The sequence below is a fragment of the Passer domesticus genome, chromosome 3, assembly GCF_036417665.1.
Source record: "Passer domesticus isolate bPasDom1 chromosome 3, bPasDom1.hap1, whole genome shotgun sequence".
Taxonomy (NCBI): Eukaryota; Metazoa; Chordata; class Aves; order Passeriformes; family Passeridae; genus Passer; species Passer domesticus.
The window spans coordinates 97,233,165-97,260,804 of record NC_087476.1 but is presented as its reverse complement, the minus strand read 5'-3'; the positions used below and the strand labels follow the sequence as shown (position 1 = coordinate 97,260,804).

General features: G+C 43.2%; 1 protein-coding gene across 4 annotated transcripts in view; it reads right to left on the bottom strand.

Annotated features, from left to right (window-relative positions):
- Nucleotides 1-10,000: 10,000 nt before the first annotated feature.
- Nucleotides 10,001-27,640, bottom strand: part of MOCS1 (molybdenum cofactor synthesis 1) — a 30,339-nt gene continuing 12,699 nt past the window's right edge. For 2 of the 4 annotated variants that reach the window (XM_064414525.1, XM_064414526.1), the window contains exons 4-11: nucleotides 26,204-26,368; nucleotides 21,595-21,656; nucleotides 21,237-21,348; nucleotides 20,838-20,950; nucleotides 20,102-20,212; nucleotides 19,186-19,306; nucleotides 17,877-17,924; nucleotides 10,001-13,953 (exon numbers count right to left, since the gene is read on the bottom strand). In XM_064414525.1, coding sequence (XP_064270595.1) covers nucleotides 13,085-13,953; nucleotides 17,877-17,924; nucleotides 19,186-19,306; nucleotides 20,102-20,212; nucleotides 20,838-20,950; nucleotides 21,237-21,348; nucleotides 21,595-21,656; nucleotides 26,204-26,368 — 1,601 coding nt within the window. In that variant the 3' untranslated portion in view covers nucleotides 10,001-13,084. Of the gene's footprint in view, nucleotides 13,954-17,861; nucleotides 17,925-19,185; nucleotides 19,307-20,101; nucleotides 20,213-20,837; nucleotides 20,951-21,236; nucleotides 21,349-21,594; nucleotides 21,657-26,203; nucleotides 26,369-27,640 lie in introns of all 4 variants that reach the window. The other 2 variants (XM_064414527.1, XM_064414524.1) reach the window with 2 other exon arrangements.

The following is a 27,640-nucleotide window of genomic DNA, read 5'->3' as shown; positions in this document are numbered from 1 at the left end:
AGTTTCTCAGTTTTTATCTGTTTGGTTCACACTCTGCTAAAATTCTGACTTTTAGGTTCTTGTACAAATGCAAAGGCAAAAGCAAAGGGATGTTTCTGAAATATCTGTATCATGTGAGTGGTAGAGACAGGATGAAAATGCAGGGTCCTCCCTGAGTTCTCTACCCTGGCAGCTGGGGTTTGGTAGAGGAAGTCAAACCATTGCTTTTCCTCTTATTAGAGGTGAAACCCAGTAGCATTTGAATTTTTTGCATTAAACAAGGCAGACATCCTGCCTGGATTGTAAGAAAAATTTCTTTAATATTTTCTTTGGGGTTGGAGCACACAGTGAGGAGCTGGTGTTCTGCCCTGCAGCATGGGTCCATCACAGAAGCCTCCTTCTGTCTTCCTGGTTGATACCTTTCCCATGATTGTGGACTTGCCTGTCCTTGTCACTGCACAGAGCAAGGTAAGTGCCTCAGGCTTTTTCTGAGCAAATCTAGGGCTGGGGTTTAGCTGCCCTGAATGACTGGGAGTGAAGAGGAGTGTAATGGGAGCTCTCTGCTCTTGCTGGGAAGGGCTGAGTGCATAATTTCTCAGTTTTCTCTTTCTTTAACTTTTGGCTTCTGCTTAAACAAAGGTGACTCTTATCTCTGCCATAGTGGACATGACGATTTCTGGGAGAAATCTGCTTGGCCCCAGATTTGTACCACTAGGAAATAAAATAATTAAAGTTTGGGAGTGTTCCCCCCCTCTCAAAGCCCAAAAGTTTTGGTTTTCAACATTGTTGTGATAGCGTTTGTTTGTTTGATGTTCCTGTAGTTAATGGGCTTCTTGCTGTTTTCTCTGAGGCATAGTTGCTATTTATCTCTGCTTTGCTTAGGCTCACCAGGAGGTAAGGTCCTTTTTCCCTTTTTGTCTTTACCATCCTTTTGCTGTTCTTTCATGTCTTATGCCTTTTTTTCCTCTCCTTTTACTGTTTTTGCCATTTTTTCCCTAATTCTACCCACGCCACACTCAGCATTGAGGTGGAGGCTTGCTTTGAGTGAGCTGCTGCATCTTTCCTACCATGTGACAGCATTGAACCCCAGGGGTCCAGAAGGGTCTGAAATGCTGTGAATAGGTTAACATGGGAATCCAGGAATTGTTCTTTGCCTACCTGATTTTAGATGTGGGGCATAATTGTGTTGAGCTAACTCAAGTTTTTGAGTGCTCATGGAAGGAGAACAGATCTCTAATTGCATTAATTTAAAAAAAGAATCGGGAAATGGGAGGGGGAAGACTAGCTCAGTTGGTCAGAGTATGATGCTAAAAACACCAGGATTGTGGGTTCAATCCCTGTACAGGGCATTAATGTAGGAGTTGTACTTTATGATTCTTGTGGGTCCCTTTCAACTCAGAATATTCTGTGATGTGGGAAAAGACTTTCATAATTTATGGCTGTGAGGTGTGGAAAAAGGCTTTTGTTTGCTAGAAGTGTCTATGATCAGTAGTGATTGGGTATGTCATGTTATAGCAGGACCTTTGCCATACTCTCCCTTCATGGAAGGGCTATTCAGAGCACTTCCAGCAGGGACTGAGTCAGCTGATAACCAAGGAAAGCACAACAGTCACGCAGAGGCTGCAGGGACGTGGGGATCAGGGCTGACATCAGCTGACATCAGGATGGACACCCCATCCTATGGAGCAGTCAGGGAGGTGGATGTGCTGGGCACTGTGTGATGTTGCTGTCTGCACCTGCAGAGAGTAGGGAGGAGGGCTCCTGTCTCTCCATGTTCCTTGTTGAGGTTTTAAAAGGTTGGTGGGGGGAAGAACTGTGATTGTCTCAAGAAATCTGAGAAATACTCATTATTCGTCTGTTTGTAAGTAAAGACTCTCCCTTAGCAGTAGGTCTGCAGAGGAAAAGCTCATATTTTATCATTCCCTAAAATATCATGAGTGGTGTAAGAATTGGCCTAGATGCCCCATGAGAGACTACCAAGAACTTGCCTGTGGTGAACCCATGGCTCATGCTCTGATTGTCAAACTCTGTCGCTGTTTTGCCAGTGGTGCTTTCTGGAAAACCAGTGGTCTGTAAAGGTATCAGAAGGTGCTTTGTGCACAGTGGCTGAGGAATGCAAAAAAAACTGTCAAAAGCTTGTGCATGCTCTGTTGCCCACAGAAGGAAGCAAACAAAATAGGAGGAAAATGAATGTCCATCTACTTTAGGCTTAAGCTATTTCTCATTTGGTTGTAGCAACATTGTAAAAGAACAAAGATGGATTCCCCCCAACCCCCATCCAAGGTTGGATGGTTCCTGGATTTGAGAGGTTAGAAATGGTGTTCTGCAGCATCTCACTAGATATTCCTCTGATCAGGCTCTGCCTGGCTGAGTGCTGTCTGGGTGTGACAGCCTTTGGGGTGATGGTAACTGTCATTTTAGCCCCTGCACAGTCATGAGGTGTTTTCAAGGCCAGAAGTATGAATCATCCCAGTACTTGCTTACCCCTGGGCTCACAGTAAGGTGGTATGACTGGGCAAGAGTTTCTTTGTGTAACACATGCTATGTTTTTGCTGCTGAGCAAGTCTGAATCTGCTCTTACTTTGCAGAAGAAGCTGGGTAAGCCCAAAGTGCAGATTTTCCCCAGGGTTGTCTGATCCAGTGTTTTCTTTCCTTTTGGGTTCCCAAGCAGAAAACTCTTCAGAGTTATGCCCCATTCTTCTGTAGAGTACCCCTTGCTTCTGCTCCTAATTTCCTTCAATATCTGAGCCCTGTTCACATCTCTCTTGTACCCTCACAATTCCTTTCTGTTTCTTGCCCACCTTGGGAGGATCTGCTGCCCTTTCCCTGTGGTATTAATAGCTGCAGGAGCTTGGGCACCTCAGTCTCCAGGTGAAGCCCCTGGCAGTGGACTGACCCTGGCACAAACACTGTTGCTCTGCACTCAGCTTGGCTTTGCATGGGGCAGGGGTTGCCAGGCAGATCGGATGCTGTGTCCTACCTTCCCATTGTCCTCCTTATGGTGCAGCTGTTGTTCATCCAGGGACCAAATGTTAAAGATGTTGTGTTGCCCTTTTGGAATGGCCTTCCCTTGCTCTGGTCCCTGAAATGAGAGCTTCTCTGTAAGTGGAGAGGAGGCCTTTTCTGCAGCTGGAGAGTTGGAGCTGCCCCTGGAATCACAGGGATGGGCAGCCTTTCACCACAGAAGCATCCTCAGCACTGAAGCAATGTGACATTGGGATCAGAGCTAGCTGTGGCCTTGGGGGTGCTGATATTGTGCCAACTCCTGGGGTGTCAGTGCTGGGATGCATCAGCAAGCATGTCTTGGACTTGTACCAGGGTCAAAGCAAGAGATTCTAAATTGCAGCTCGTCCCATAGCCATGGTCTTGCCTTGTTAGGCAGCTGCCAGCTGTCTGTTCCTGATTAATCCTCTCCCTGGGGGATGCTGACCAGTACATCCCAAATCAAGATGGAAGAAAGAAAGGGGGTAAATCAGATACTGAGGCAGTCTTACTCTCTCATTTTTAACCCATGCTGGCGCTCTAATACAAACAGGAAGGCAGCAGAAGTTTGGACAGCGATCAGTAGACCCTGACTTAGTGCTGTGCAGAGCAGAACCAGTGTAATTATGGGAAAATGGGCATACTCACAAAAATAACAGCTTTGATGGAGAGACAGGCTCTTTCCTGAGATCATCTCCAGTGGCTAGCTCACTTTTCTTCTTACTCCTCCTCACCCTTTTCCTCAGCTCTGCAATGAACCCTGAAAGTCTGCAGCTTACTCTCTTTAGAAAAGGGTCTGGGCTGTCACCAACACATGTGTAGCTTTTCCCTTGGGAGGCAGCAAAGTGAAATCTTCCTCTAATCTTCAGGAGAAATCAAGGGACAAAAGTCCATCTGCTAAAAACAGACTTGTAAATCTGGAAGCAAACATCATTTTCTCCCATTGCACATCAGGCACGAGGAGCACTGAGGCTTGGAAATCTGTCTCTAGGTGCTCACTGCAGAGTGCACTGATGAATGGAAATGCCAGGCTAGTATCCCCATCTGCAAACAATAATTTGAGTGACTTACCAAACATGACATGTTGGTCTGGCCCACATACATGTGGTCAGGTTCTGTTGGATCACAGTCCAGGCCAGTAGTGGTGGGACTATCCTTTCTGCCTGGGTTGAAACAAGCTTCATGTGATGCCAGGAACTGACTCTTTGCTCATAGGCAAAGGAGCAGCAAGTCCTGCCTGTACTCAGGACAGGAGATGGTCCTGAAGCCCTGGAAGAGCTGGCACATGAGCCTGGAGGCAGCAGCTGCATGGACACCATGACCTTGCCACTGTTTTATCCATTTTTCATGTTGCTCAGCCATTCCTTCAGCCATCATTCTTGTTTCTTTTCCTGTTCATTCTGGGACTGGCTCAGAAGTCTTTGTCAGCTTTTCTTGTCCCACATTTGTGTGAACTTTCTGGTTCAGAGAAGCAAGGTCTGGAGCTGTACTTCACTTTCCTTCCCATGGTCCTTGGTGGAGCTTTGCTTCCCTAAAGCCTCCAAGGCACTCCCAGCCCTGATGGGTGCAGGGGGCTCCATCAGTGCCCAATCTGTCCTTTGGAAAGCTTCAGCTGTGTGTGTGAGGAGACATTTTGTCTGAGGGATGAGGCTAAATGCAGGCCATGGTAAAGCCCCTGAGCAGCAGCTCTGGCACAGCTGCTCTGATGAGCTGATGTGCTCATTTCTGAGCAGAGCCACTTGTGGATGTAGAGGCGGCTCCTGTGCTCATGTGGACAGGGAAACAGGTGCTGAGAGTGTGTCTGGCAGGGATTTCTTGCTGGTGCCATGCGAGGTTGGAGGAATACTCGGGTTTTTCCCTTCCTTTCTATAAATGGCTTTTGTGAGAACAGGTTTCTTAACTTAGGTTACAACAGCAAGGGCTAATTGAATTTTACTGTGAGCAGGATGCTATCAGCAACACATAAACTAGATTAAAATGTTAGCTAGGTTAGGTAGGAGAAGAGCCTCATGAATGCAGTCTTACTCACAAATTCTGTTAAAAGACTTCTGGCTACACTCAAACCTGTGTCAGGCACATGGTGAGGTGTCTCTGTCCTGCAGCAGGGTGGCGGCTTTGCAGAGCTGCTGGGGCAGGAAGGGCTATCACTGCCCTTAAACCCTGGTCCCCTGGCATGGGAAGAAGTGGCACTCCTGCTGTTGAGTAAAGCAACTTGGTCTGACTTCCCAGAGAGCTGCCTCCCTCATGGCTGAGGACACAGAGGCATTTTGCCAGGCTCTCCTACTGCTCAGTGATGGTGAGGGAGTCCTGCTCCTGCTGCTGTTGGGAGTACAGGAGTGTTCACTTGCTTGTTCACCACTCCATCCAGCTGGGTTTAATTTTAGAAACACAGTGCTATCTTGGGGCATCTTTTTCCATGGAATGCAAGCCTTTAAGTAAATAAATAACAGCTTTGTGGAGGCGGAACGACAGCCCGTAACCGCACTGCAAAACACGCACCGAGTGAGTTGAGCCCCATTTCACTTGCATGTGGAAATACTTTGTACAGAAACAGTGGCTGCACTGCCTCCCTCTCTTGGTTCAGCCCCCTCCGGAGCTGGCCATGTGCATTGATTAAAAAGAAACAAAAACACCTTGAAATACCAGCCTTGGAGAAGTGGAAATGAAAACCCCTCCAGCTGCTGGGGTTCAGCTGGAGTTCTCTGGCACAGGTTTGCTAAAGCTACAGTTTACTGGTGATGGGCTATTACTGACTGCTGCCTGTGCCTCTGCTCCATCTGGGACATCCCAGAGGGATGTGCTCTAGGGCATCCTTAGCAACCCAGGAGAGAAATAGCAGGCTATAAAAGATGTCAGGCAAGAAACTTGTGTTTAAATGCCCCTCCCAGTCTGGCTGGCCAAGAGCCTTCTGATGCAGACACGTTGCTGATGGCTGAAGGTCCTGGGTGTGTCCCTCAAAGCAAGTTTGCTGGCTGGAAAATGCCATTAAAGCCATTTTACTAGAGCAAGAGCCCATTTTCATTGCTCAGATCCAGCAGCTCTGACATGGCATCTGCTGCATGAGCTGCTGCTAACTTTGTTCCCCTGAATCAGCTCTTCTAAAGCTCCCAGTCTGAGTAAGACTTGCCACTGTGGCCTTCCTCTGATGTAGGGACTTGGAGGTGCACATAAATATGCAAGGTGGAAAATGGTGTAAAAATAATCCAGGCTGACAGCTACTCACTCTGTTCCACTCCTGCTGCACATTGCTGCTGCTGGGACAAGACAGTGCTGAGATGGCAGGACTCTGTGCCTGTAAAGAAACTGGGTCAGGAGCACCCATCTTGGGTGCATTAGGAGTTGGCAGTGTTGATTCTGGTTGCCTCCACAAAGCCAAAGGGGTGGCTAGACTGTGCCTAATCATGGAGGCATGAGTGAGCTCTGCCAGGGGCTTTGAAGCAAGCGGGCTTGAAGTCAGCAGCTGTGGCTTGGAAAAAGCATCATGTAGCATCCTGGTGCCACGTGCAGATGGGATGCCCGAAGAGGTTTTGCTCTAGTCTTTCTCTTCTAAGATGAAAAACTTACCTTGTCCTTCTTCCTGTAGCTCTTGGCAAGAGAAGTTCTGAGCATGACTGTGATAGTTTTGTGTGTTTGTTCAGAGGTGGATGTAGTATTTTAACTCACTGCAGGGCCTGGGGATTACTAGCTGTACCTCAGGCTTTGCTGGTGGCTTCCTACCAGGCTACTGGGACAGGAGGATTTTCCATGTGGTGTGGTTCTGCTGCCTCTTCCTCTGCAAACTACCCAGCTAAGCCATATCATCTCCTTGGCCTCCTCCTGCTGCTTCCACTGAAACTCTGAATAGAATTCTATTTTTTGTAAACCCTTGTGAAGGCCTTCTCTTGTGGGGCTGGGCAAGCTCTTCCTATGTTCTCTATGAGCCCAGGATCAGGGCGGCCCTGGCAGCAGCTTGTCTTTTCCACTGATCCCAATTAAGATTCAGTCTTGGCAGGATGGAGGCTTTTGAGCTGCCAGCTGCAATAGAAGGGATGAGGCTTCAGGGGCAGCAGAAATTATTCCCTTCCCTCAGCTCAGTTCATTTCTTGGATCTGGGTTGAGGATGGCCCCAAGGGTTGATCTGCAGAAGCCAAATGAGCCACACAGAGCTCAAACATTTCCATTCAGCGTCAGGCCCAGGGTGGGGAAGTGCAGCTCTCTGAAGCACTGAGACTGTGGGTGGCAGCTGGGGAGGGGATGGAGGGAGCAAGGGATGCAAGCACTGTCTCACACAACAGCAATTCCAGCCTTGCTGCAACTGTGCATGTGGGGAGCCTTGAGGGCCAAAATCACCCCGGTAATGAAACTGTAGTTCGTTAAGGCTGCAGTAGTGGCAGGTCAGGGCTGTGCAGCTGAACCCCTCTCCCCCAGCTGCCAGCAGCAGATGCTGCCTGGTGTGACACTGCACAGCTTTGCTGGTGTTGACAGAGCTTTGCCACAACCTGCACCAGCAGGTAACTGGCCTAGGGCACTACCTATGGAGCAGTCATGTATCTGATAGCTTGTGTTGTCTTCCAAGCATAATATTAACACAGCTTTACAGCTGCCTGGCCCTCCTGCTATCTCCTCCTCTTCCTCCCCTACCTCCTGTCCCATTGCAGCCAAGCTGCCCTTGACTTTGCAAACACAAATTGCTTTTGCTGGCCTCAAATCCTTTCAGCTGTGCACCCTGAAAGTATCAGGGGTGTAGAAGAGAGTGTTCCTGCATGAATTTAAAATTAAGTTTAACAGAAAGAGCTCAGTAGTACTAAGAGTTCCTGGTTTTGAGGGGATTGTTCAGAATTTGCGATCGTGCCTGCTCTGTTGGAGTCATTGATAGAGTAATTGACCCTGCTGCTAGTTTGGGGTTCTGGAAGCAAACTTTAAGCAATCATGAAGCGTGAAACTTCATTCTGTGGAGCAAGTGTTGTGTGGATGGCACCTCGGAGAGCCTTGGGCAGTAGGCAGCTTGCCTTATGGCCACAGCAGTGCCATTGCTGTTGGGTTGTGCACATACAGCTGAGCAATGCTTGGTTTGTTGTGCTTCTCTGCTTGGAGGAAAGCTCAGCAGTGTGTCAGGGTATCCATCCCATCCTTTCCTGTGAACTTGCACTCAGCTGCACTTTACTGCTACTATTTTCGGTATGCTTTACTCTCCAAAGGACCAAACAGGGTAAGTACAAAGAGATACTAACCAGAAGCTTTCTAAACATGGCACTGGCAGGGAGCATGGAGGGACAGGGAAAGGTAGAGACAGCTGGATTTGTGTCTCAGCCACCCACTGTTTAAGCTTGCTGTTTCCAAAGTGAGAATCTGCTCTTATAACAGAGTGCACTGAGTTCACCCAAAGCCCTTCAGGCACAGCCTATGACAAAGGATTCGGCTCTTCATCCTGTGCCTTTCTGGCACCATGCCAACGTGTCAGGGTGTTGTCTGCCATCATCATGACTTTGCAGAGCTCCTCACATCCACTGGTTATGAGACCCAAGTCGAGGCTTTTTACCTGACATCCCAAAAACCTGAAAACCTGGCCATCCCACTGCAAACAGCAATTCCTCCAACTGATTTTAGATTCCCTGAAATGCTGAGCTTCTCTTGGAGCGAGGCTCTGGTGCATGGAGGGAGGTGAACTAACTGTGTTTCCGTTTAACTAATTAGCAGCTCTGTCTTGGCCAACACACACAGGATGCACCAGCCATTTTTCAGCTGTTCCAAGCCTGCCTGACTCTGCTGAGGCAGCCAGAGGGAGCCGAGAACCAGCGAAATGCCAAGGAAGGGGCAGGACCAAGGGCCAGATTCTGTTCAAATACCATGTAAAGCTGAATAACAGGGAATTTATAGGGAATCACTGCAGGTCAGCAGGGGCTGAAAATGGCTAACAAAATTAATTGCTCCTTTTATTGTTCAGCTGTTGTTGCTCTTAGAATCTGAGAGTAACGGTTTTGAGCAGTTCCCATTCAGAAAAAAAATAGTCCCTCCCTGAAGTATTTCAAGCTATCTTCCCTTCCCCACATGGCCCATTCTCCTTCCTGAAAGCACTGCTCTTTTGACATGGATTTAATCTCTTTAAGAATTCTTAATGATCAGATCCAGTTTTTAAAAGGACAGTGTGAGGGTGGAGTAACTAGTGGCAGGATGTGGGCATAAAGGAAAGCCAGGCTGAGATGCCCCAAAAGATTCAGCCTGGATTAGCAGTGAACAGACTGTAACACACAAATGGGCCATGAGCTGGGACAGCTGAGTTTCCAGCAGGCAAAAGCTCTACTGTGAGGGTTGCTGTGATCTGCAGTATTTGCATTTTCAGCTCATTGTATTTTCATGTCAGTGTTTGACATGCACAAAAGTGCAACTTGAACTCTTATGGCACCCTTCAAGAGAAGGAGGTGGTGGGCTTGGTGCTTTACTCTGTTTCTGCTCCTAGAAAAATGATGTGCTTATTTTAGGAATGACAGCATTTGGAATCTTAAAATCATTTAGGTTGGAAAAGACCTCTAAGGTCACTGATGCCTTCTTGGTAGCAGGAGACTCGAGAGCTTTCCTGGAAGTTCAGATGAATGAGACGGGGAATTTCTCTTAAGGTTTATTCGTGATACAAGATGGATGGGCTTTTATACAGGCACTTCCCTGAACTTTGGTTTCAGTTGTGGTCACTCAGACTAGGAGGAAGAGCTCTGAAGGCCCCACTTCTGGAAGTAAAAGCAGTGATGTTATACACAGCCACTGGCTCAGAGCAGGCTTGTGGGAGAAGCTGGAATAATGACAAGAGATGATAAATTATGATGTTAAACCCACAGGATTACACAGTTTAAGAACAGCCAGATTAAAATGAGTTTCTCTCAACAGCAGCAAAAAAAATAGGCTCTTTATAGTAGTAAGTTATTATGACTGATCCCTTGCTAAGTGCTGACTAATCATGCAACTTGCAAAGCCTGTCTTGTTGCTTGTCCTGAGGTAACTGTTCATAGAAGCTTTTGGGTTAAAACACAGAAAGATAAAAGGATATTCAAAGTAATGCAAACCACACTCCATTGCAACTAGTATTTATTAAAAATACAGTGGACAAAAAAAGCAAGCCTCCAAAAAGTAGTCATCAACATCATCAACATATATTACACCATGGCCCACCCAGCACCACAGAAACACAAGAGTGCTCTCAACCCATTTCCCTCGCAAAATGTTGACTCATGTTTGGTTCATTACCTATAAATGTGCATAGTTTAAAGACTTGATAATGTAACATGAGCATAAAGTGGCACCAAAGTCAGTTTGCCCTGCACTTCCAGCCGCTCTCAAACCAAGGAAGTAGTGAAATGTGCGTAAGTAGCGAGATGTGCGTGGTAATCATGCGTGTGCTCAGCAGTCCCTGGTATGGCCCTGAGTCCTTTGTGTGAGCTTTACAGCATGACAGCAAACTTGAATCATATGCCTAAAGCATTGTTTTATTGCTACTGAGTACCTCAAGTTTGTTTTTCATTTTCAAAATTAGTTAAAGCCTGGGGTAGGCCAGGAGGGCAGGGTGTGTTGTGCATGGTGTGGGGAGGTAAGTGCTTGTATCAGTCAGTAGACTTAGCTGGTTGCACATGTGCTTCCTTTTCCTGGCACTTTGTTTCCATGATAAGCTAAGGAACCTTTTGTGCTATGGGCACAGCAGTTCCACAGATTAATGCAATCTCTCATATGTGCAGGATTGGGTGGGATTACTGGTATCAATATGGCAGTGCTAGCTACACTCCTGGGATGACTGGGGGTCAAGACTGTAACAATGCATGTAGATTGTCCTGGTTCTGGCCAGGACATGGGTAATTTTTGCAGGATCCAAGAGAGGGCATGGCTAACAGTATGGGGGGTTATTATGGGGACCAGAGAAGGGGTCTCTTCTGGTAAGGGAGCGGTCATATAGTGCCTGTTCTCTCTATTATTGAAGGTGTTGCTGCTCATTTTCTTATTCCATTGCTGTTTCCAGTAAATTCTTACCTGAATCCATGATCTTTATCTGCTGTGCCTCCAAATTCTCCTCTGCAGCCTCTGGGAGCGGGGCGTGAGCGAACATGGAACACTAAATTGGGGAATACCATTCCTAAACTACATAATTAATGTACAAATAGTTATGGATTTTGGGCGTGAAGCTTTCCAGATTTCTTTCCCTTTCAGCTATAGCTGCTGTCACTCACTGCACCTTATCTTACAATGATAACAAAAAAAGAATCTAATCAATCCACCTGCAATGGAAAGAGCGCCTTTTGTTGTAGCTGGTGTAAGAGATTTGTGAAGGATCTGTAGCAAAACCTATTGCCTCCTCATCTGAGACCTGTGCGTACTTTATATGAGCAGGATGTGCATGGCAGTGTGGTGTGCTCACAGTACTTTAACCTCTTAAGCTTAAGATGATTTTTTGGTAGTGTCTTTAACCCTGTGTTTAAGGAGGGAGCACCCTGAATAATGTGCAGCTTCACAATAGCCATAAGCAACCAGTAACACCCTGTTTAGAGCACTTAAACTAACATTTGAAAAGCAGCCATTAATATTAACAAGAATGTTGAGTAATTTCTTCTCTAGGACAGTTAATTACCAAGGATAATTAATGCTACATGACTCTGGCCACTGCTACATTTATGGCGACACTTAAGTGCTCCAAGGCCAGAAGACTTAATGAAAAGCAAATTAGAGAAACATGCAGGAAAACACTCTGGCAGAGGCAATAGTAAATACCTTCACTTTCCAAGTGGCCACTAGTATTAAAGTCTGTTTTATCTGTCTGAACTACACAGGTTGCTGGTTACTAGGAGCTGCACCGTAGCATTAAAAATTTGGAGTCTTCTAGGGCTTGGTGCAACATCTCCTTCTAAAGTCAGGGAGAGCTTAATACTTACTTTTGTGCATGGCAAAATTAATCCCTTAAGCATGCAAACAAGGCATCCATGTATTTCAGTGCTAAGGTCAAAATGCTGGAACATGCTTCTAACATTGTAAAACATATCTTTCAGATCAGAAAAATAATTCTTCCAAACCCAGAAGAAATTCTCTTTCTGCATCATGTTTTACAGGGCACAAGGCAGAAAACTGGACAGCTGTCTTTTTTTTTTTTTCCTTTTGAAACTGATTATGTGGGTATTTCCCACTTGAATGTGTCTCTTAGGAGGAAAGGCTGAGGGCGCTGGGCCTGTTCAGCATCCACAAGAGATGACTGATGTCTCAATGTATATCAGTGTCTAAGGGGGAGATGCCAAGATTATGGAGCCAGGCTCTTCCTGGTGGTGCTGAGCAATAGGACAAGAGACAATGGACAGAAATTGAAGCACAAAAAGTTCCACCTGAACTTTTTTACTCTGCAGGTGACTCAGCACTGAAACAGATTGCTGAAAGAAGTTATGAAGGCTTCCTCAAGGGAGATATTCCAGTCTCGACACAACACTGTGCTATGTGCTCTGGGTGCCTGAGCAGGGAGGTTGGACCAGGTGAGCCACTGTTGTCCTTTCCAACCTTACCCATCCATTCTGGGATTCTTTGATTCTGTGAAGGGAAGCAGCACTGCAAAGGGATGGGAGCTGCCCTCTGACTCCGACTGTCCCGTATTTATAATCTCTATGGTGAAGTTCCCCAGCTGTGTTCTTCTCACTGTCACCCTCCAAATTCAAGGAAGAAAGTCGGGGAAAGACAGACAAACACAATTCTGAAATCTTAATCCTTGACTTAAAAATAGTTGCCAAATAACAGCACTTTCAGCAGTGGCTTAATTTCCAGAGCTCACAGTTGCATGGTGTGATGACAGCAGGTGTATTTCACACAAAGGAAAAAAAAAAACCCAAACCAAAAAGCTCTGTGGTATAAGCAGGAATCTTTTCTCAATCTCATCATGAGGACACTGAAATGGAGGTACTGGCAGAGTAGAGAAGTCTGTCCTCTAGAAAATACACGTGGTTTTCAACAGGGAAAACTGGCTCCACTGTTCAAGTGAGCTGACAGAGTAAGGCAATGCTGGAGGCATGGGGTTGCTATACTGTACACACCTGCTGAGGTCTCCAAGCCCACCAGCTGAGCAATAGGACTTCTGTAAGAGGCTGAACAGAAACAGGGCTCACTTAGAGGGCTGGAGGTATCTGAATATTATCTAGACCCTTGAGAAGTCTCCCCTCTGCCCACCTGTCTTACTAATCAACTTCACCTCTTGGATGACGATGTCGTGAGTGACTGCTTTGCACATGTCATACACCGTCAGTGCAGCCAGGCTGGCAGCTGTGAGAGCTTCCATCTCCACACCTGTCCTTCCCCAGGTGTGACAGGAGCTGCGAATCACCACTGCATGCCTGGCCTCATCTAGGCTCAGAGACACCTCAACATGGTACAGAGGGATGTTGTGACACAATGGGATCAACTGGCTGGTCAGCTTGGCTCCCTGAATTCCTGCAATTTGGGCGACTGCCAGCACATCCCCTTTCTTCATCTGGTTTTGCTTCACCATCCTGAATGCCTTCTCACCCAGGAGGACCATGGCACCAGCAACAGCACTTCTTCTGGAATCTGGCTTCCCTCCAACATTAACCATTGTGGCCCGTCCTTCCTCATCAGTGTGAGTCAAGTTGCCAGAGGCACAAGGTATCCTGGTGCAAGATCCTGAATCGCTGGTATGGAATTCAGATCCTGAACATTCCTCTTTTGACTGACAAGCCACAGGAACTTGGCCAACAGAAGCATCAAGGCACTTGGTATCAAATGTGGAGCTTGGGTCCTTCTGGAAGACACAGTAGCCCCGGAGCTGGGTTTGTAGAATTTCTGTTGCTATGTGCCACTGTTTCTCTGGGTGAGATCCTGGTAGGAAAATTTGTTGTGTGAATTTATTTTTCATTGATGCTTTTCCATTTTGTTTGGGTAAACTTGCTCTCAAAATCAGCCAATGGCTAAATGTGTGGCCCCACTGTTTTGAATGTGGGGAATTCTGTAGGGCATCTTGGCATAGTGAGAATGACATCAATGCAGGCTCTGGGGAAAGAAACCAAAAAGTAAGATGAGAAGAACATCTTACTAACTGGAAAGCTAAACTGCCTGTAGCAGCTGAGAACCCTGTCAGAGAACTGCTTGGGACTTCCTGTGTTGCAAAAACCTGCAAACATCCACTTTTTTCCTCTATCTCCTTCTCTTCTCTCTCATCAGTTCCCTGCATTTCCTGGTTTGCTATTAAAAATGACATGATTCAGACTCATTTCACGGTCCCTGATAAAAACAAACAACTTACTTTCTAAAAGTATCAACACCTTTTGAGAAACAACAGCCAAGAAAGCTTATAGGAAAATCAGTTCTGAAGAAAAGTGAATCACAGCATCTCAGCATCCATTTGGGACCATCCCAGCACCAGCCTTCTTTCAAAAGCTTGGCAGGGTTAATAGGAAATTCTTACACTCAGATTCTCAGCTCTGCCTTTCCAAACACCTCCCTGCAAGCACAGGCAGCTGCACTTCCTCCTTTCATCTCCTTCTGCAGGGAAGGGTCATGCCAGCACTTGAGGACAGCAGGGACCAGAAGCACTGCAACTGCACTGTCTACAATCTCAGAGGGTGATGGGAAGCTCTCATATTATTGCCAGCTCTTAACACATTAATGACAGCTGAAGTTTAAGCACTGGAAAAACCACAGTCCCCTCACTGACAGACAGATTTTAAATCTACTCAGAAGCATGTTCCAAGTCGAGCTGGCAAAGCTCCCAGCTGGCAGAGAGGTAGTAAACCCTCCTGCCCCTTTTCACCATTTAATCCTTTGGTTTTGGCATTTGCACTGGGCTAAATGCCAAGTGTGAAGACAGAAGGAGTCTCTTTCACTTAAAAGTGAGTACAATATTTTGTAAGTAAAGAAAGCAGTATAGAGGTAAGTGGCTAAACCCTGGTTTAACAGCACCACTGATAAGCATGTTTCTCTTTTTCTGAAGCTTCTCCTCCCTCTGCCCTGAGAAATGTGGCATTAGGTTAGCTCAAATAACCTCCTTTGGTAGCCAAGGACTCCCTTTTCAGTCTGTCCACAGGTGCATCAAAGCAGCTTCCTGCCCCTCTGCACATTGCTGAGCTACTTCTGCTGCCCAGGGACTGTCCACGTGACAGTAATAGACACAGTGTGGACAAAGGTCTAATTGTACTCCTCCATATTTTTTAAAAAACAAACCCACCAAACTCTTCCTTGTTAGTCCCAGCCTCTGCTAAAACAAGACTGATGCACTTAGGACCATTTTCTTCCAGAATACCCTCCAAACATTGGTCTGAAAGTACCATTCCTGAAGTTTAAATCAACCACAGATTTCATTATTATAATCACTGCAATAACCTAAATTCAGGCAAAGGCCTTTTTTCATCTACAGCTGATGGCCTATACACTAAAAGTAAGATTCCTGCAAGTCTGAAGGCATGTGTTTACCTCAGAGGAATGGGATTAAACGGACATAAATGTACTGAGTGCAACATTTCTCTGTCTTTCCCACTATGGAAAGACAAGGTCTGTCTTTCCATAGTGGGGCCTACCCTGAATATTCCTTTTAAAATCTGGGAACTCAAAGCACTCTGTTCTTCTGGATTCCTTGATAAGCTTTAAAGCTGACGCCAAACCCCTGTCTTGTTTTCAGGAGAAGCCAGACTGCAAAGGCAGACAAGTACTTCCTTCCACAGGGTAAACACATGCGGGTGGGAGCAGGGAGAAAGGTTTGCTCAAGTAAAGTGGGAAGTAAACAGACTGAAAGAGACAGCAATGAGTGCAAAGCATCTTTGCTTTTCTGAACAACCTACATGTCTTGAGGTTGTATCTAGTAATCTCTATTTGCAACCAGATTGCTCATATACCTACCAAAAAGAAAAAAAAGATAACGGTTTTCTACTGCACCATATACTGAAGCCATCTAATAAATTCTATCTCCTTATACCCTGTTACTGCACCTCAAGTTTAATTGTGTCAGATTCCAACTAGCACAATCTCAGGGGGAGAAAAGAAGGAAGGAGATACTTAAATTAATGAGGAAATTCCCATAACTGAAGCAAACCCAGGAGAAGAAGAACCTGCTGAAAGGAATATTTTGATTACAGGAAGTAAGATACAAACCATACAGCAAAGGATTAGACAACAGCAGTGCAGAGAGGACGCCAGGTTTGGCTCACTGCATCTAGCAAAACCAATTAGTGATTTCCACAGCATTCATTAAATTTCATTAAATTAATTCCATACACACACTCCCCCACTGACTGCTTGCACGCCAGCATTACTTGAAGTTTGTAACTAATTCAAAACACAATTAGGAAATCTCCTAATGATTCCCCATGTGCCACAGTGGGATACTCGCCACTCATCTCCAGTCTCTCCACTGATGCAGTGACTGCCAGCAGTCGGTCTCAAAGGGAGATGGAACAGCTGAAGGAGGAGGACCTGCACAGGCTGCCCCTTTCACTGCATGTAAGACAATGTTAAAGCACTTTTCAAAAGGAAGTTGGATTGTTCTGGTCTGTAGACATCCAAACATTGCTATGAATGCTAACTTTGGAGTGTGGGAATTCTTTCAAAGAGAACTTGAAAAATTATATAGTCCCAGTGAGCTGTCAAGAGTTTAATATAGTATTTTTCATCTTTAAAAAAAACCCAACAAAATTTTTCCTGATGCAGCATGTCAATACACACTTTAAACAAAGGGTCCTCCTTACCCTTCTTTTGGAACACAATGCAGCAGTGGCCAAATACAAGCAAGCAAAGGCACAATCTCGCACCAGCCAACATGGAAAATTATGGCCCTTTAAAGTGAGGCACTAAGCCAAAACCATTCCCAGTGAAGACCTATGTTAAAGACCTCTGTGGATCCTATTTCCTAATAATGGCAACAAAAGTACAAGCCCTAGGGGCTTAGTTTAAAAATAGAGTAGTTGTTATTATAATATGACCTGTTGCAAAGACCTGCAAATTAATGCATGTTCCCCTCCCACAGAGTAGCTGTTTTAAAACCTGTGTTTAAAGCAGCCCAGCAGCTAACCTGCTCCAAAACATCAATGGGAAGATGGGAGTTTGGATTTGAAACATAATGTTTATGTCTTTCACCCTTGTTTGCTTCTTTTCCCACACCTTGTTGATAAGGAAAAACAAAACATCTTGCAATTAACCTCACAAAGCTAATTCTTGTAACCGTTTCTTAAGGTTTTTTGAAAGACAGCTATCTTACAGAATAGGTAAACATCAACATGGACGAGGTAAAATCACACTGAAGGAGATATTAAAAATCAGTAAGAGAACCACACCAGTGCTACATCACTCATGAACAGAGCTTCAGACAGAAGGGAGAGTTAGCAAACAGCTTCAATAGACACTAGAAGGAAAGGCTCTTGTTTCATACATGGTTATGTTCTGAGACTTTGCAGCAGTAAGAGGCAATTTTAAAAGAATGAAGCTCCACATGTCAGATTCTGAAGTGAGATAGGAACACTTGCATTTCTGTCAGCTTGATGACTCTATATATGTTATAAACAAAGTTGAATTTCTTAATCCATGGATAAACTCCATTTTGCATCCTTTATGTTTATATGGCAATACAGTCAAAACTCACCTCAAACTGTCTTATAAGTAACTATACTGTTTTACTTGACTACAAAGGACGATGGTAGGAAGGTTGATTATCCCTTTGGAAAATGTAGTAAGTGTCTTAATTAGAGCAGACAAAACCAGGGCTTTCAATTGGAAAACCAGGTAAGGCTCAGTAGGGACATTAAACCTTTCCTCCTCCTCCACTTCAACATGTTAACTATAACTGGCTAATTAAGAAGCCCATTTCTTTCCCTACAACTATGGCAGAACCACAAGCTAGACTTAGAAGCCAAATCTACTCTGCTCCCCCAAAGACAGAAACCAAACAAAATCACTGTATGTTTTTTACGTACTGATTTGTCACCCACCAATCAGGACCATTGGCCGGTTTTTCATCCGGGAAATGTTAAACATGCCTAGAAATAAAATAAGGAACACATAAACATCCCAGCTTTTTAGGCTTTAAGTCATGCATCTGGTTTACATGTTTAGTTTTCTGCTCTTCAGAGTGCAACCTGCATACTAGGAAAAACAAAGCTCAGTAAAGACCAAGGGAACTGGAGGAGAGAGAATCCAGCACAGTATAATTTAAAACTATTAGCTGCCTGAGTTTCCAGGCATCCAGCTGCTGTGGGTCCATCACACTGCAGAACCCTTTCCCAGAAAGCTTGCTATAATATGAATCACAGTCTACCTACTACTGAATTCCATCTATTTGAGACTAAATTGTCTCTAACAATGGCATTTGACTGTTCTAGTTTTCTACAGAATAAGTGTTCCAGTTTGAAGAAGTTTGATTACAGAAAGCCCCAGGGACAATAATGAGATTAACACAAACTGGGAGAAGATAATGTCAGGTAAGTGGTGATGATGACAAAATGACTGTAGTAGACTCTTCCCCATCCACTCCCTCCTTTCCCAAACCAGAATTAAAAAATAAAGGGTCTACAAATAAAGGAACCAATCCCTCCCCACCTTCCATTAGGTTTATAAGGCACCATTTTGTCTGGGTTAGACCAATGTCCTTTGCAAGTTAGTCTATGCTTAGATTTAAAAGCTACCTTTAAATTCGTTTCACACATTAGGAGAAAAAGGAAAAACCTACTGTTATTAATCTGTCAGAATCTGCAAGAAAACAAAAGGGCCAAAGCATATTTTCAGTGTACAGGGGACTAATCCAGGATTATAAAACCAGTTCATGTACAAGAGGTCAGCATTCCCAGCTGGAGCCAGATTACAAAAATTCAGGTTTGGATGTTAATGTTTACATCAATATAAATTCAGAAAAGACAAATGCAGCCTGAGAATGTGACTGCATCATCACAGACCTTATGTCACAACCTTATGCAGAGCACTAGATGAGTATCCACAAAGTCCTGCATGGTGACAAAGAGATTTGTCACTTCTAGAAACATGTTAATACAGTACTTGGATTGACAGCTCAATTTAGTCCTTCTTTTACAATAAACTGATTTTAAAAAAAGGGACCCAGTACAACTACTTACCTTTACACTTTGCTGTTGCTGTCATGAGCAGTGGTATTTGCATCTGAGAGCAGAAGCCAGTCCAAAAGTCTTTCAGACAGTTTGGATTCTAACTCTCATGGAAGGTTACAAGTACCAGGAATTGTTTTTGCTATCACTGCTGTTATATCTCAACAAAATACAATGAACATACCAGCATGCTGTTTCTTTTTTCTGCCCACTGCTGCTCCAATGATTTGAATCAACTCCTCATCTGAAGCACCTGACCGTAGGTGATCCCTCAAGGAAACTTCTGAATTCCCAAAAAGGCACACCTGCAGCCAACCCAGGGAAGCAGAAGAGGAGAAATGAGAAAGAATAAAATAAATTACTTTTACAAGTATTTTGTACTAACCTCAGAGTGAAGAGCTTTGAAGAGGCCTACCCTATTGAAAGGAACATTTATGGAGATTGTTTTCTTTATCTCTCCTCATGTACACGCAGACAGCCTGGGATGTTTATGCAGCCTAAGCTCATTGGACCTTCAGGCTGCCTCGGTCATCTGATGTTAGGCAGCAGCACAGCTGTTGTCAATATCAGGTGACAATGTGTAAGTGCCAAGTTTTAATTGAAAACTTTAATTTTCCCCCAGAAACTGCCAGTTTCAACGTGGCAGGAAATGGTTATCCCTCCTTGTTCTACAGTCATTGAGCAAATGTACAGGCTGCTCTTGAAGGAGAAGAGTTACAAGTTGTTTGAGAAACAAGACAAGATCCTTGTGGAATGTAAAAGCCAAGCCCTCACAGCTGCTTGGACCCTTTTTTAATGGGAAATCATCTGCTTGTCACATGTTTAAGATGATTTTCAATCAAAGATTAGAATAAATGTTTATATTTACTGGCCTTGCAACCATGTTTTATAACTGAAGTTAGCAAAACAGAGAAACCAAAAAAAAGGTGATGTAACATCTCCCTAACAACCTGACAAGATGGAACAAGAGTTTATGAAGGATAGATAAACAGGAGCTAGTTGGTAATAATTATGCACACATCCCAGCTACTTTTTAAGGCATGAATTTCAACACTGTTTTCACTGCATGAAATTTAAAAGAATCCTGCTTCACTACCAACCTTTAGGTTCCCATCTGCTGTTATCCTCAGCCGATTGCAGGATCCACAGAAGTGCTCTGACATGGAGGTGATAAAGCTGATTTGTCCCTGGAAATGTGGCACTTTGTAACTCTAAAGAAAAGCAGAGGAGAAAAAAAAGTCAAATACAGACTCCTAACTTTCATAGTTCCACTTGCCTAAAGACCAGAAAATCTATTTTAACATAGATTTTCTTCGGCTCTAAGATCATATCAAAGAAAACCTAAGAGCAAAGTCACTTTTTTTCAGGTGTTCCAGTGTATTCTGCCCTGTTCCTAGAAATCCCAAACTTGTTAAATGCTTGCTCTTGTAGTTATCAACTAACAGGCGATGCCTGTAGGAGAATAAGCTAGAAATTTCCCATTTGGCACTGTACACTCTAAAGCAATAGTTTTCCTTCCCACTGAACAACTCTTCCATCAGGATTGTTAATGTGCAGACACAGACTGACAGAAGTTTCAAAAGCTATAAATACAGGATACAGGCCGGGCATTGTTTATATCTGACCAAAAATACATCTAGATAACACCTTGTATTTATAAAGGTACAGACTATGACTAGGACTTCATAAGCATCAAGTCTCATGCAAGGCAGCTTGACCAAAACCCAAGAGTTTTCCTTTGGTTGTCAAAAATCAATGCTGAACTTGGGACAATTTGGGAATTTGGGGCAGGGAAGGAATGGGGGCATGTTTCACACATTCTCTGTCCAACCCCACCTTGGCTGTGCTGGAAGTCTCACAGGGTAATTTCTCCAATTCTGGCCATCGTTGTTTAATTGTATCAAGCATTTCTTTGTAGCTCACCATCTTCTTGAAGTTCCATTTATTGCCTAGAATTAACAAAACCAACCTAACCTTAGACTGTGGATTTTATTTTCTTAATTAGCAGAGAACCACCTTCAAATTCTCTCAAAGTGTCACCTAAGCCGAGGTGTCCCAGCCCCAATGAGTTCTTCTACAGCTTATGGAGGGAAGAAGATAACCTGCAAAAAACTTCAGGGAATTCCTAATTCCCTTAAAGAGCTTATCAAAACCTCCAGAAGTAAGTCCATGGGGTGAATATCCACCAGCCAGCTCACTTCTGTCCAAGAAGAATCTGAAAGCAGCAGTACTTACCATCAAAGGGCATGTATTCTATGAACCGCACGTCAAGGGGCAGATCCTTTGTGAAATCCACAAAGTCCAGCACTTCATCCTCATTGAAGCCTCGCATCACCACACAGTTTACCTGCAGGTAAAGCAGACACCTGAAACTGGTGAGCACAGTATGACCTGCACCCCCAGCTGCACAAGGAGATGACATGAACTCTCCTCGTTACTTCTTGATGAGATCTTCAAGTTTTTCTCCAGTTTTACTAAAAATTATTTAGGGGCTGGGGTGGGCGGTGAGGTGGAATATAATAAATTCCTCATCAGGTGATCTGTATGTATGGTAGAACAAAACAGTTTCAGAGTAAATAAACACTGGCTTTACCTTAACAGGATGGTAGCCAAGTTCAGTGGCTTTGTGGATTCCTTCCACTACCTTGTGAAAGCCTAAGACACAAAAAGAGTGAAAAATAATTTTATTGTTGCAAAGCAGAATGCAAAAGGTGGTTATTTAGTACAAGACAGAGATGACAAATAAAAACCAATCTGATTCAGTAGATAAGGCTGCAAGTAAGAACAGCTGCAAATAAAAATACTTTAATTATTAGCCCTGCCTCACAACTCCCAAAGACTACCAAGTTACTGTGCTCAAATCATTGAGATCAGTATTTAACCGATATTTGAGTAATCAACAATACTGGTATGATTTTTTATATATTTGGATATCCACATATTATTAGCGTAAGATTCTGCACTTCCCTGTAAGACAGCTTTCCTTGTGTTACATTCTTCTTAAAGGGAGTGGAAAGAATTTATGAACTGCCTCCAGATGCACTGAAGAAGGAATAATAAATGAATGTTTATTTTATAGTAATGGCTTGTGTCTTTTCTACAATGACAGAATTTCTCTGTTCTGAATAGACAGCAATGTCGCTAAGTGAATTTTAAAAGGATTTTTCTAAAGTACATTTGGGGTGGAATGGGTTTAGGAACAAGAAAGGCCCTTGATTTCCTGTTCAACCTTGGCTACAGATATAATTGGCTTCCCAAAGCTACTGACTATCCATTAGTCACAAGATCAGAGGCAGCATTTTTCAGGATCATCATTTTTATGACTAAACACGGGAAATTAGTGAACAAAATGTGGCAGGGATTAGAGCATTTAGGAAAGCAATTCTATTGGCCTTTGACCCTTGAAAACAAAGATGTACAGTGACTTCAAGGAATGAAGTGCCCAGTTTCATTCTACCATTTAGTGTGGCCTACACCTGCCAGCTGCTCTCAAACAGAAATATATAGTTAATTTAGGGCAAGAGTCTTTGCCCCTACATGTATCTCTTAAAGCTGGAAGAAAAATAAAGCAACGATGCAGTTTTAGAATTCCAAGGTCATTTAGGAAAGCCTCTTAATGATCTCATTCAAACTCCCTCTTCTGTCTACTTTCTTTAAAGTTAAAACCTTTCATCAAGACATCCATTCCATATTTTGTGTATTATTCCCTCTCTGCCAAGCTCAGCAGCTGCCAGAGAACAGAGGTGAGAAGAATGAGACAGCAAACTCCCAAGCTCTGGGCACACATTTCTGGTGAGTGGGGGTGCTCAGCTGCTTGGCCCATGTTTGTGAATACCTCTTCTACCCTGGCAGCTTCTAGACTAAATTCCATTCCCATTTTGCACATGAAACTTCAGTATGAGAGACCAAACACTGTATGAGACTCAGCTCCTTCTTCCAAAGCTGTAATCTTCAACAGCAAATACTTTGTACATGCTAATAAAAGGGCAGTATGTCTCAGAAGTTTTGATGACAATCCCCATGCTGCTCCTAGTCAGATGTTTTTCTGCACAGGTCCATCACCCTCCTTTCCTTATCTGTGATCTACTGGAAACTCAGATTCTCTAGTGAACAGATGATACCTTCATTACTCTGCAGGTGCTTTAGCAGAAAAAAGCAGTAACTCAGTAGTATTCTGTGCATACTCAATATGGGACGCATCAGAGAAAGAGACAGAAATTTTACTTCACTGCTCTCTGATTAGTAGAGGCATCATAAAGCATGGACAGGGAAAGCAGAAGATACAATTATTTAATAAGCCAGTTCTAACGCTAATCCTGGCTGCAAAAAGTGGTGAAGAGCAGTTATTTTACACAGTGAAATAACTCTTGCAAACAACTGTTGGCAGTTATGGCCTGTCACCCTTCTCAATCACCACCTACTTGTGCATGTGCCCAGGAAGTTTCCAGCACCTGTGGTAGATCTCATTCCAATTAAGCATGATTGCAGGCAGATTATGGCAATAGAGATAACGATAGACTGCTGTAAGCACAATCCAGAGCCATGAATGGGATCAAAAATCTCTGCTACTGCTCAGAAAATCTAATCTGTGACCACAGAATTATAGAAAGGAGAAATTCAACGTAACAAAAAAGGCCAGGAAGCAACCACTTCTCCTCTTTTACCCAATGGAAAATTTCAATACTTTCATCATATTTGATTTCTTCTGAAGTCAGAACTTTAGCCAGATTTATAGTACAGAGAACCTTAGAGCCACCTAGAAAAATCCTATATGGAACAAAACCTCCCAGCACTTAATCCTTACAGGAAAAAAGGCTTCAGGCCTACATTTAATGGTACAATGTATCAGTACCTCATTTTCCTTGTATGAAACACACACAGAAAAAAAAAAAAAAAGGACAGGCCATGAAGCAAGTTAGACTGGCTACCTGCATGAAAGCATTTTTCATTTGTTCATCCCTTAGAAAGTGGTAGATTGGAAAAAGTAAAAATATTATGGTACTCTAAAATGCTTTCACACGTCAGTGAAATCGCTGATGATCTCACAGTCATTTTGTCCATCCCAACCATCTGCAAGTAGGAGCAGATGTGATGCAGGGCACCTGCAACAAATATACACATTTTCTGCATCTTCTTAAACTGTACATCAACTTTCCATCAAAAGGCAGAAATTATTCCAAGTTTCTCAAGTTCCTGGTAAGCTCCATAATCAGATGCCACCTTTACTTTTCAGAGAAGTTACCAGTCTGTAGGAGTCCAAGACCCTATCCCTCTCACCTTAACAGAGCTATATCTTGTTGCCTCTGGAACTGCCACAGGAGACATGGTAGCTCAGTAGGGCACTCTATTCTCTGCTGATTCCATACTTAGAAATCTCCTATTAAATAAAAACTCCCAAAAAAACCCTCCCCCCCAAAAAAAAATCAACCAAAAAAAGAAAAAACAACCCCCAACAACAACAAAAAAACCAACAAAAAATCCCAACCAAAAAACCCCCCCAAAAGAAAAACAAAAGACCCCATCAAAACAAAAAAAACCAAACAAAAAAACACAAAAAACCCACAAAAAAACCCAACAAATCACCATCAGCAAAAAACATTTTACATAATTTCAGCCTTTAACCTTAACAAAAGAAAAAAAAAAGAAAAAACCCAAAGCGGTAGAACTCAATGTTACTATTTTTACCTGATCTCTGCTTAGAAAAAATATCTATCATTTGGAGACTTTTTCTCCTCTTAAAAAAGTATTCAGTAATAGAAATTTCCCTGTTCATTGTCTATGCTGTTCAGTTGAGCAATTTCTCTCTTTGTTAGTAAAATATCTTTTTTTTCTTTAAAGGCAGAAGAGAACATTTGTATAAATAAAAATTACCTTCATCACCTAATAACTTTTAGTTTACTTTATAAGCAGCACACTCCTAACAGCTTCTAATCAGACGTGAAGATCTCTGTTTGAGATATATATATAATTCAGGAAGCTGGAGGCTCAGGTTTGCCCCTTCAGTGGTAAAAGAAGGGCTCGCTCCTAATGAATGTCACACACCAGATAATACTCAAACACAGAGAGCAGAAGGAAAGAGCACAGTCAATAACTGTTTGTGATTACCAGATACCACTCTGGGAGCCAACTGTGCCATGACACAACCAGATCAATGCAAGAGCCTACACTGGAAAGATAATGCTCCATTCAGCTTTATGACAGGAACTGATTTCTGCACCATGACACAGAAACATGACACTGAAGTAGTACTCCCATAGTGACTGTTGACAAGGACACCTTCCTGCACCTGCCAGCAGAACTTCGGTTTGCTAGCAGAGATTCAAATGCTGGCATTACTTCTCACAGCATTCCAGATTTGTACAATCCTTTCCCTACATGTACCTGAGGCTGTTGCACCATCTGGTGGCTACTTAGAGGTTTTGTCAAAATTAGAAGTTCACAGACTGCTGAAGTTAGTGCTGGACAGGAAGAGAATGATACAACATAAAATAAGTTTTAGTTTGGAAGGAAGCCCAACCATGAAGTTGAGCTCCATCAGCTTTAGGATTCATTTAAACCAGAATCTGTAAGACTGGGCATATCCAAGCAATTCTTAAATTTTACTTGCAATTACTTGCTCAGTAGGAGAGAAGTTGCAAAGCCAACAGCCCTCCTCAAATTACCTCAGGCATGGTTTATGTTTATTCCTATTAAAAAGTAGTGGATACGGAACATCGCTAACCACAAGTGAGACCACTGCTAGCACACCCCAAATATAACTTCCAGAAACTGCCACAATTAATGACAAGAAGTTCAGTTCTTGTGGTGTCTTTGTCCCCAGGCGGTATAGCAGAAACATCTGGGTTTTTTGAACAGTATTAAAGAAGAACAGCACACAAGACTAACACAAGACATGGAGAGTCCTCTTGAGAACTATGACTAACCAATTATAGATTATATGACTAACCACATGACTAACTGTGGTAAGTTGAGCATCTTCTACTTACCAGATCCAACGAAAGGGGCTCTACCTGCTAAGCATTACAGAAAGGAGGAAAAAGGAGTCACTACAGAAAAATCTAGTATAGACTACTTTTCCTACCCTCAGAAGGATAGCAATTCACTTCCCCCCCCCAGAAGTAACTGACTGCGAAAGATACAGTAAACAACTCAGGACATTCCTGCAAGTATTAACACAGTTGCCTAAGAAGACAAGTTTGTACCTTTCCTTCGGACAATGAACTCAAATTTAGCTGGCACTAAAGTATCCAGGCTAATATTAATGGCATTTAGTCCTGCTTCCTTCAGCCGGGGCAGCAGTCTGGTTAAGTTGATCCCATTGGTTGTGACAGCAATGGTTTTCAGCCCTTCAAGCTTGTGCAGCTCACCTAGGAAAGAAAAGCAACAAGAACACTTTAAAAAAGTAGTTAAACTAAAATGTTTAAAGGTTACACAGAAAACCCAAAAGATTTGTGAAACAAAGAAAAATGTATCAAGAATGTGTGAAGAAAATGTGGACACTTCAGTGCTTCGGCCTTTGGCCTCCAGTTATACTGGTTTAAGAGACCAATTTTAGCACAAATCCATTTCAAAAGATATGAGAGAACAGTTTATTGCAAGCGAAACTGGTGGTGAAGTTTTGTTCTATTAAAATACACATTAGTTTTGTTCCTAATTTCTTAAATACCTACTTTATTGTTGAAAGGCAGTCCCTGATTTTGTGTACTTTCTTTTCCTCATCCACCTTTGCAAACTGAATTTCATGTTCTGCAATAATAAAGCAGCAAGCCATCCCTTTCACAACTGACACCTGACCTGTTTATTTAGCAACTTCTATCCTACAACGCTTTACCAAAAACCAGTTCTAACCCAGAGGTAGCTGCCAGCAGTAGAAGTTTAAACTTATGAAAGAAATACCACATGCAGTCCTAACTAAACAGAAAAAGGTCAACATACTAGACTATTACAGAGAATCCAAGGCAACAACATCCAAAGGGACAAAACATTTGCACTTGACAACTGAAGTATTTCCATTACCAGTGGTAGCCTGGCTGACTGGAGAGTGCTTACACAAGGCACTAAAAAATGGCTAACAAAAAGAAAGTGTAAGAAACAGCTAATATAATGAGATTAAGATTTAGAAAAGAGATGCCTCCTCATAAGCCGAATGCAGAAATCCTCAGCATACCAGATCTCCAGAGATAAGCTTTCAAACCTCCAATTATCAGTACAATAACAAACAAGAAAAAAACCCTCATAAACAACTCGCAGAAGCAGAGCCACAGCAAAATAATTTACTTTGGTTTTTCCTCCCTCCCTCATAGCCTCCACCCTAATTATTTAAGAAATATTTGAAGAATCCTTACTCTTGAGGCAGCTGCAATTACAGCACAAATATTTCACAGTCCCTTTGTCCCTCACTATTTTACCTCTATTTACTCAAGTTGATAAGGGCTTTATTTCTGCTTTATCTCATTGCCTAGCTCTTTTCAAAATATTCACCCTAAGCCAAGTCCAGAACACTGGAATGGGTCAAGCTAGGTCACAGCAAAGATGCTGAAGTTTACAGCAGCAGTATTTTGGAACATGATTAAGAGCTCCATAAAGACATGAAGTTGTAGGGAAAGAGCAATCTTTACTAAAAGAGATTTTTTCCCTGG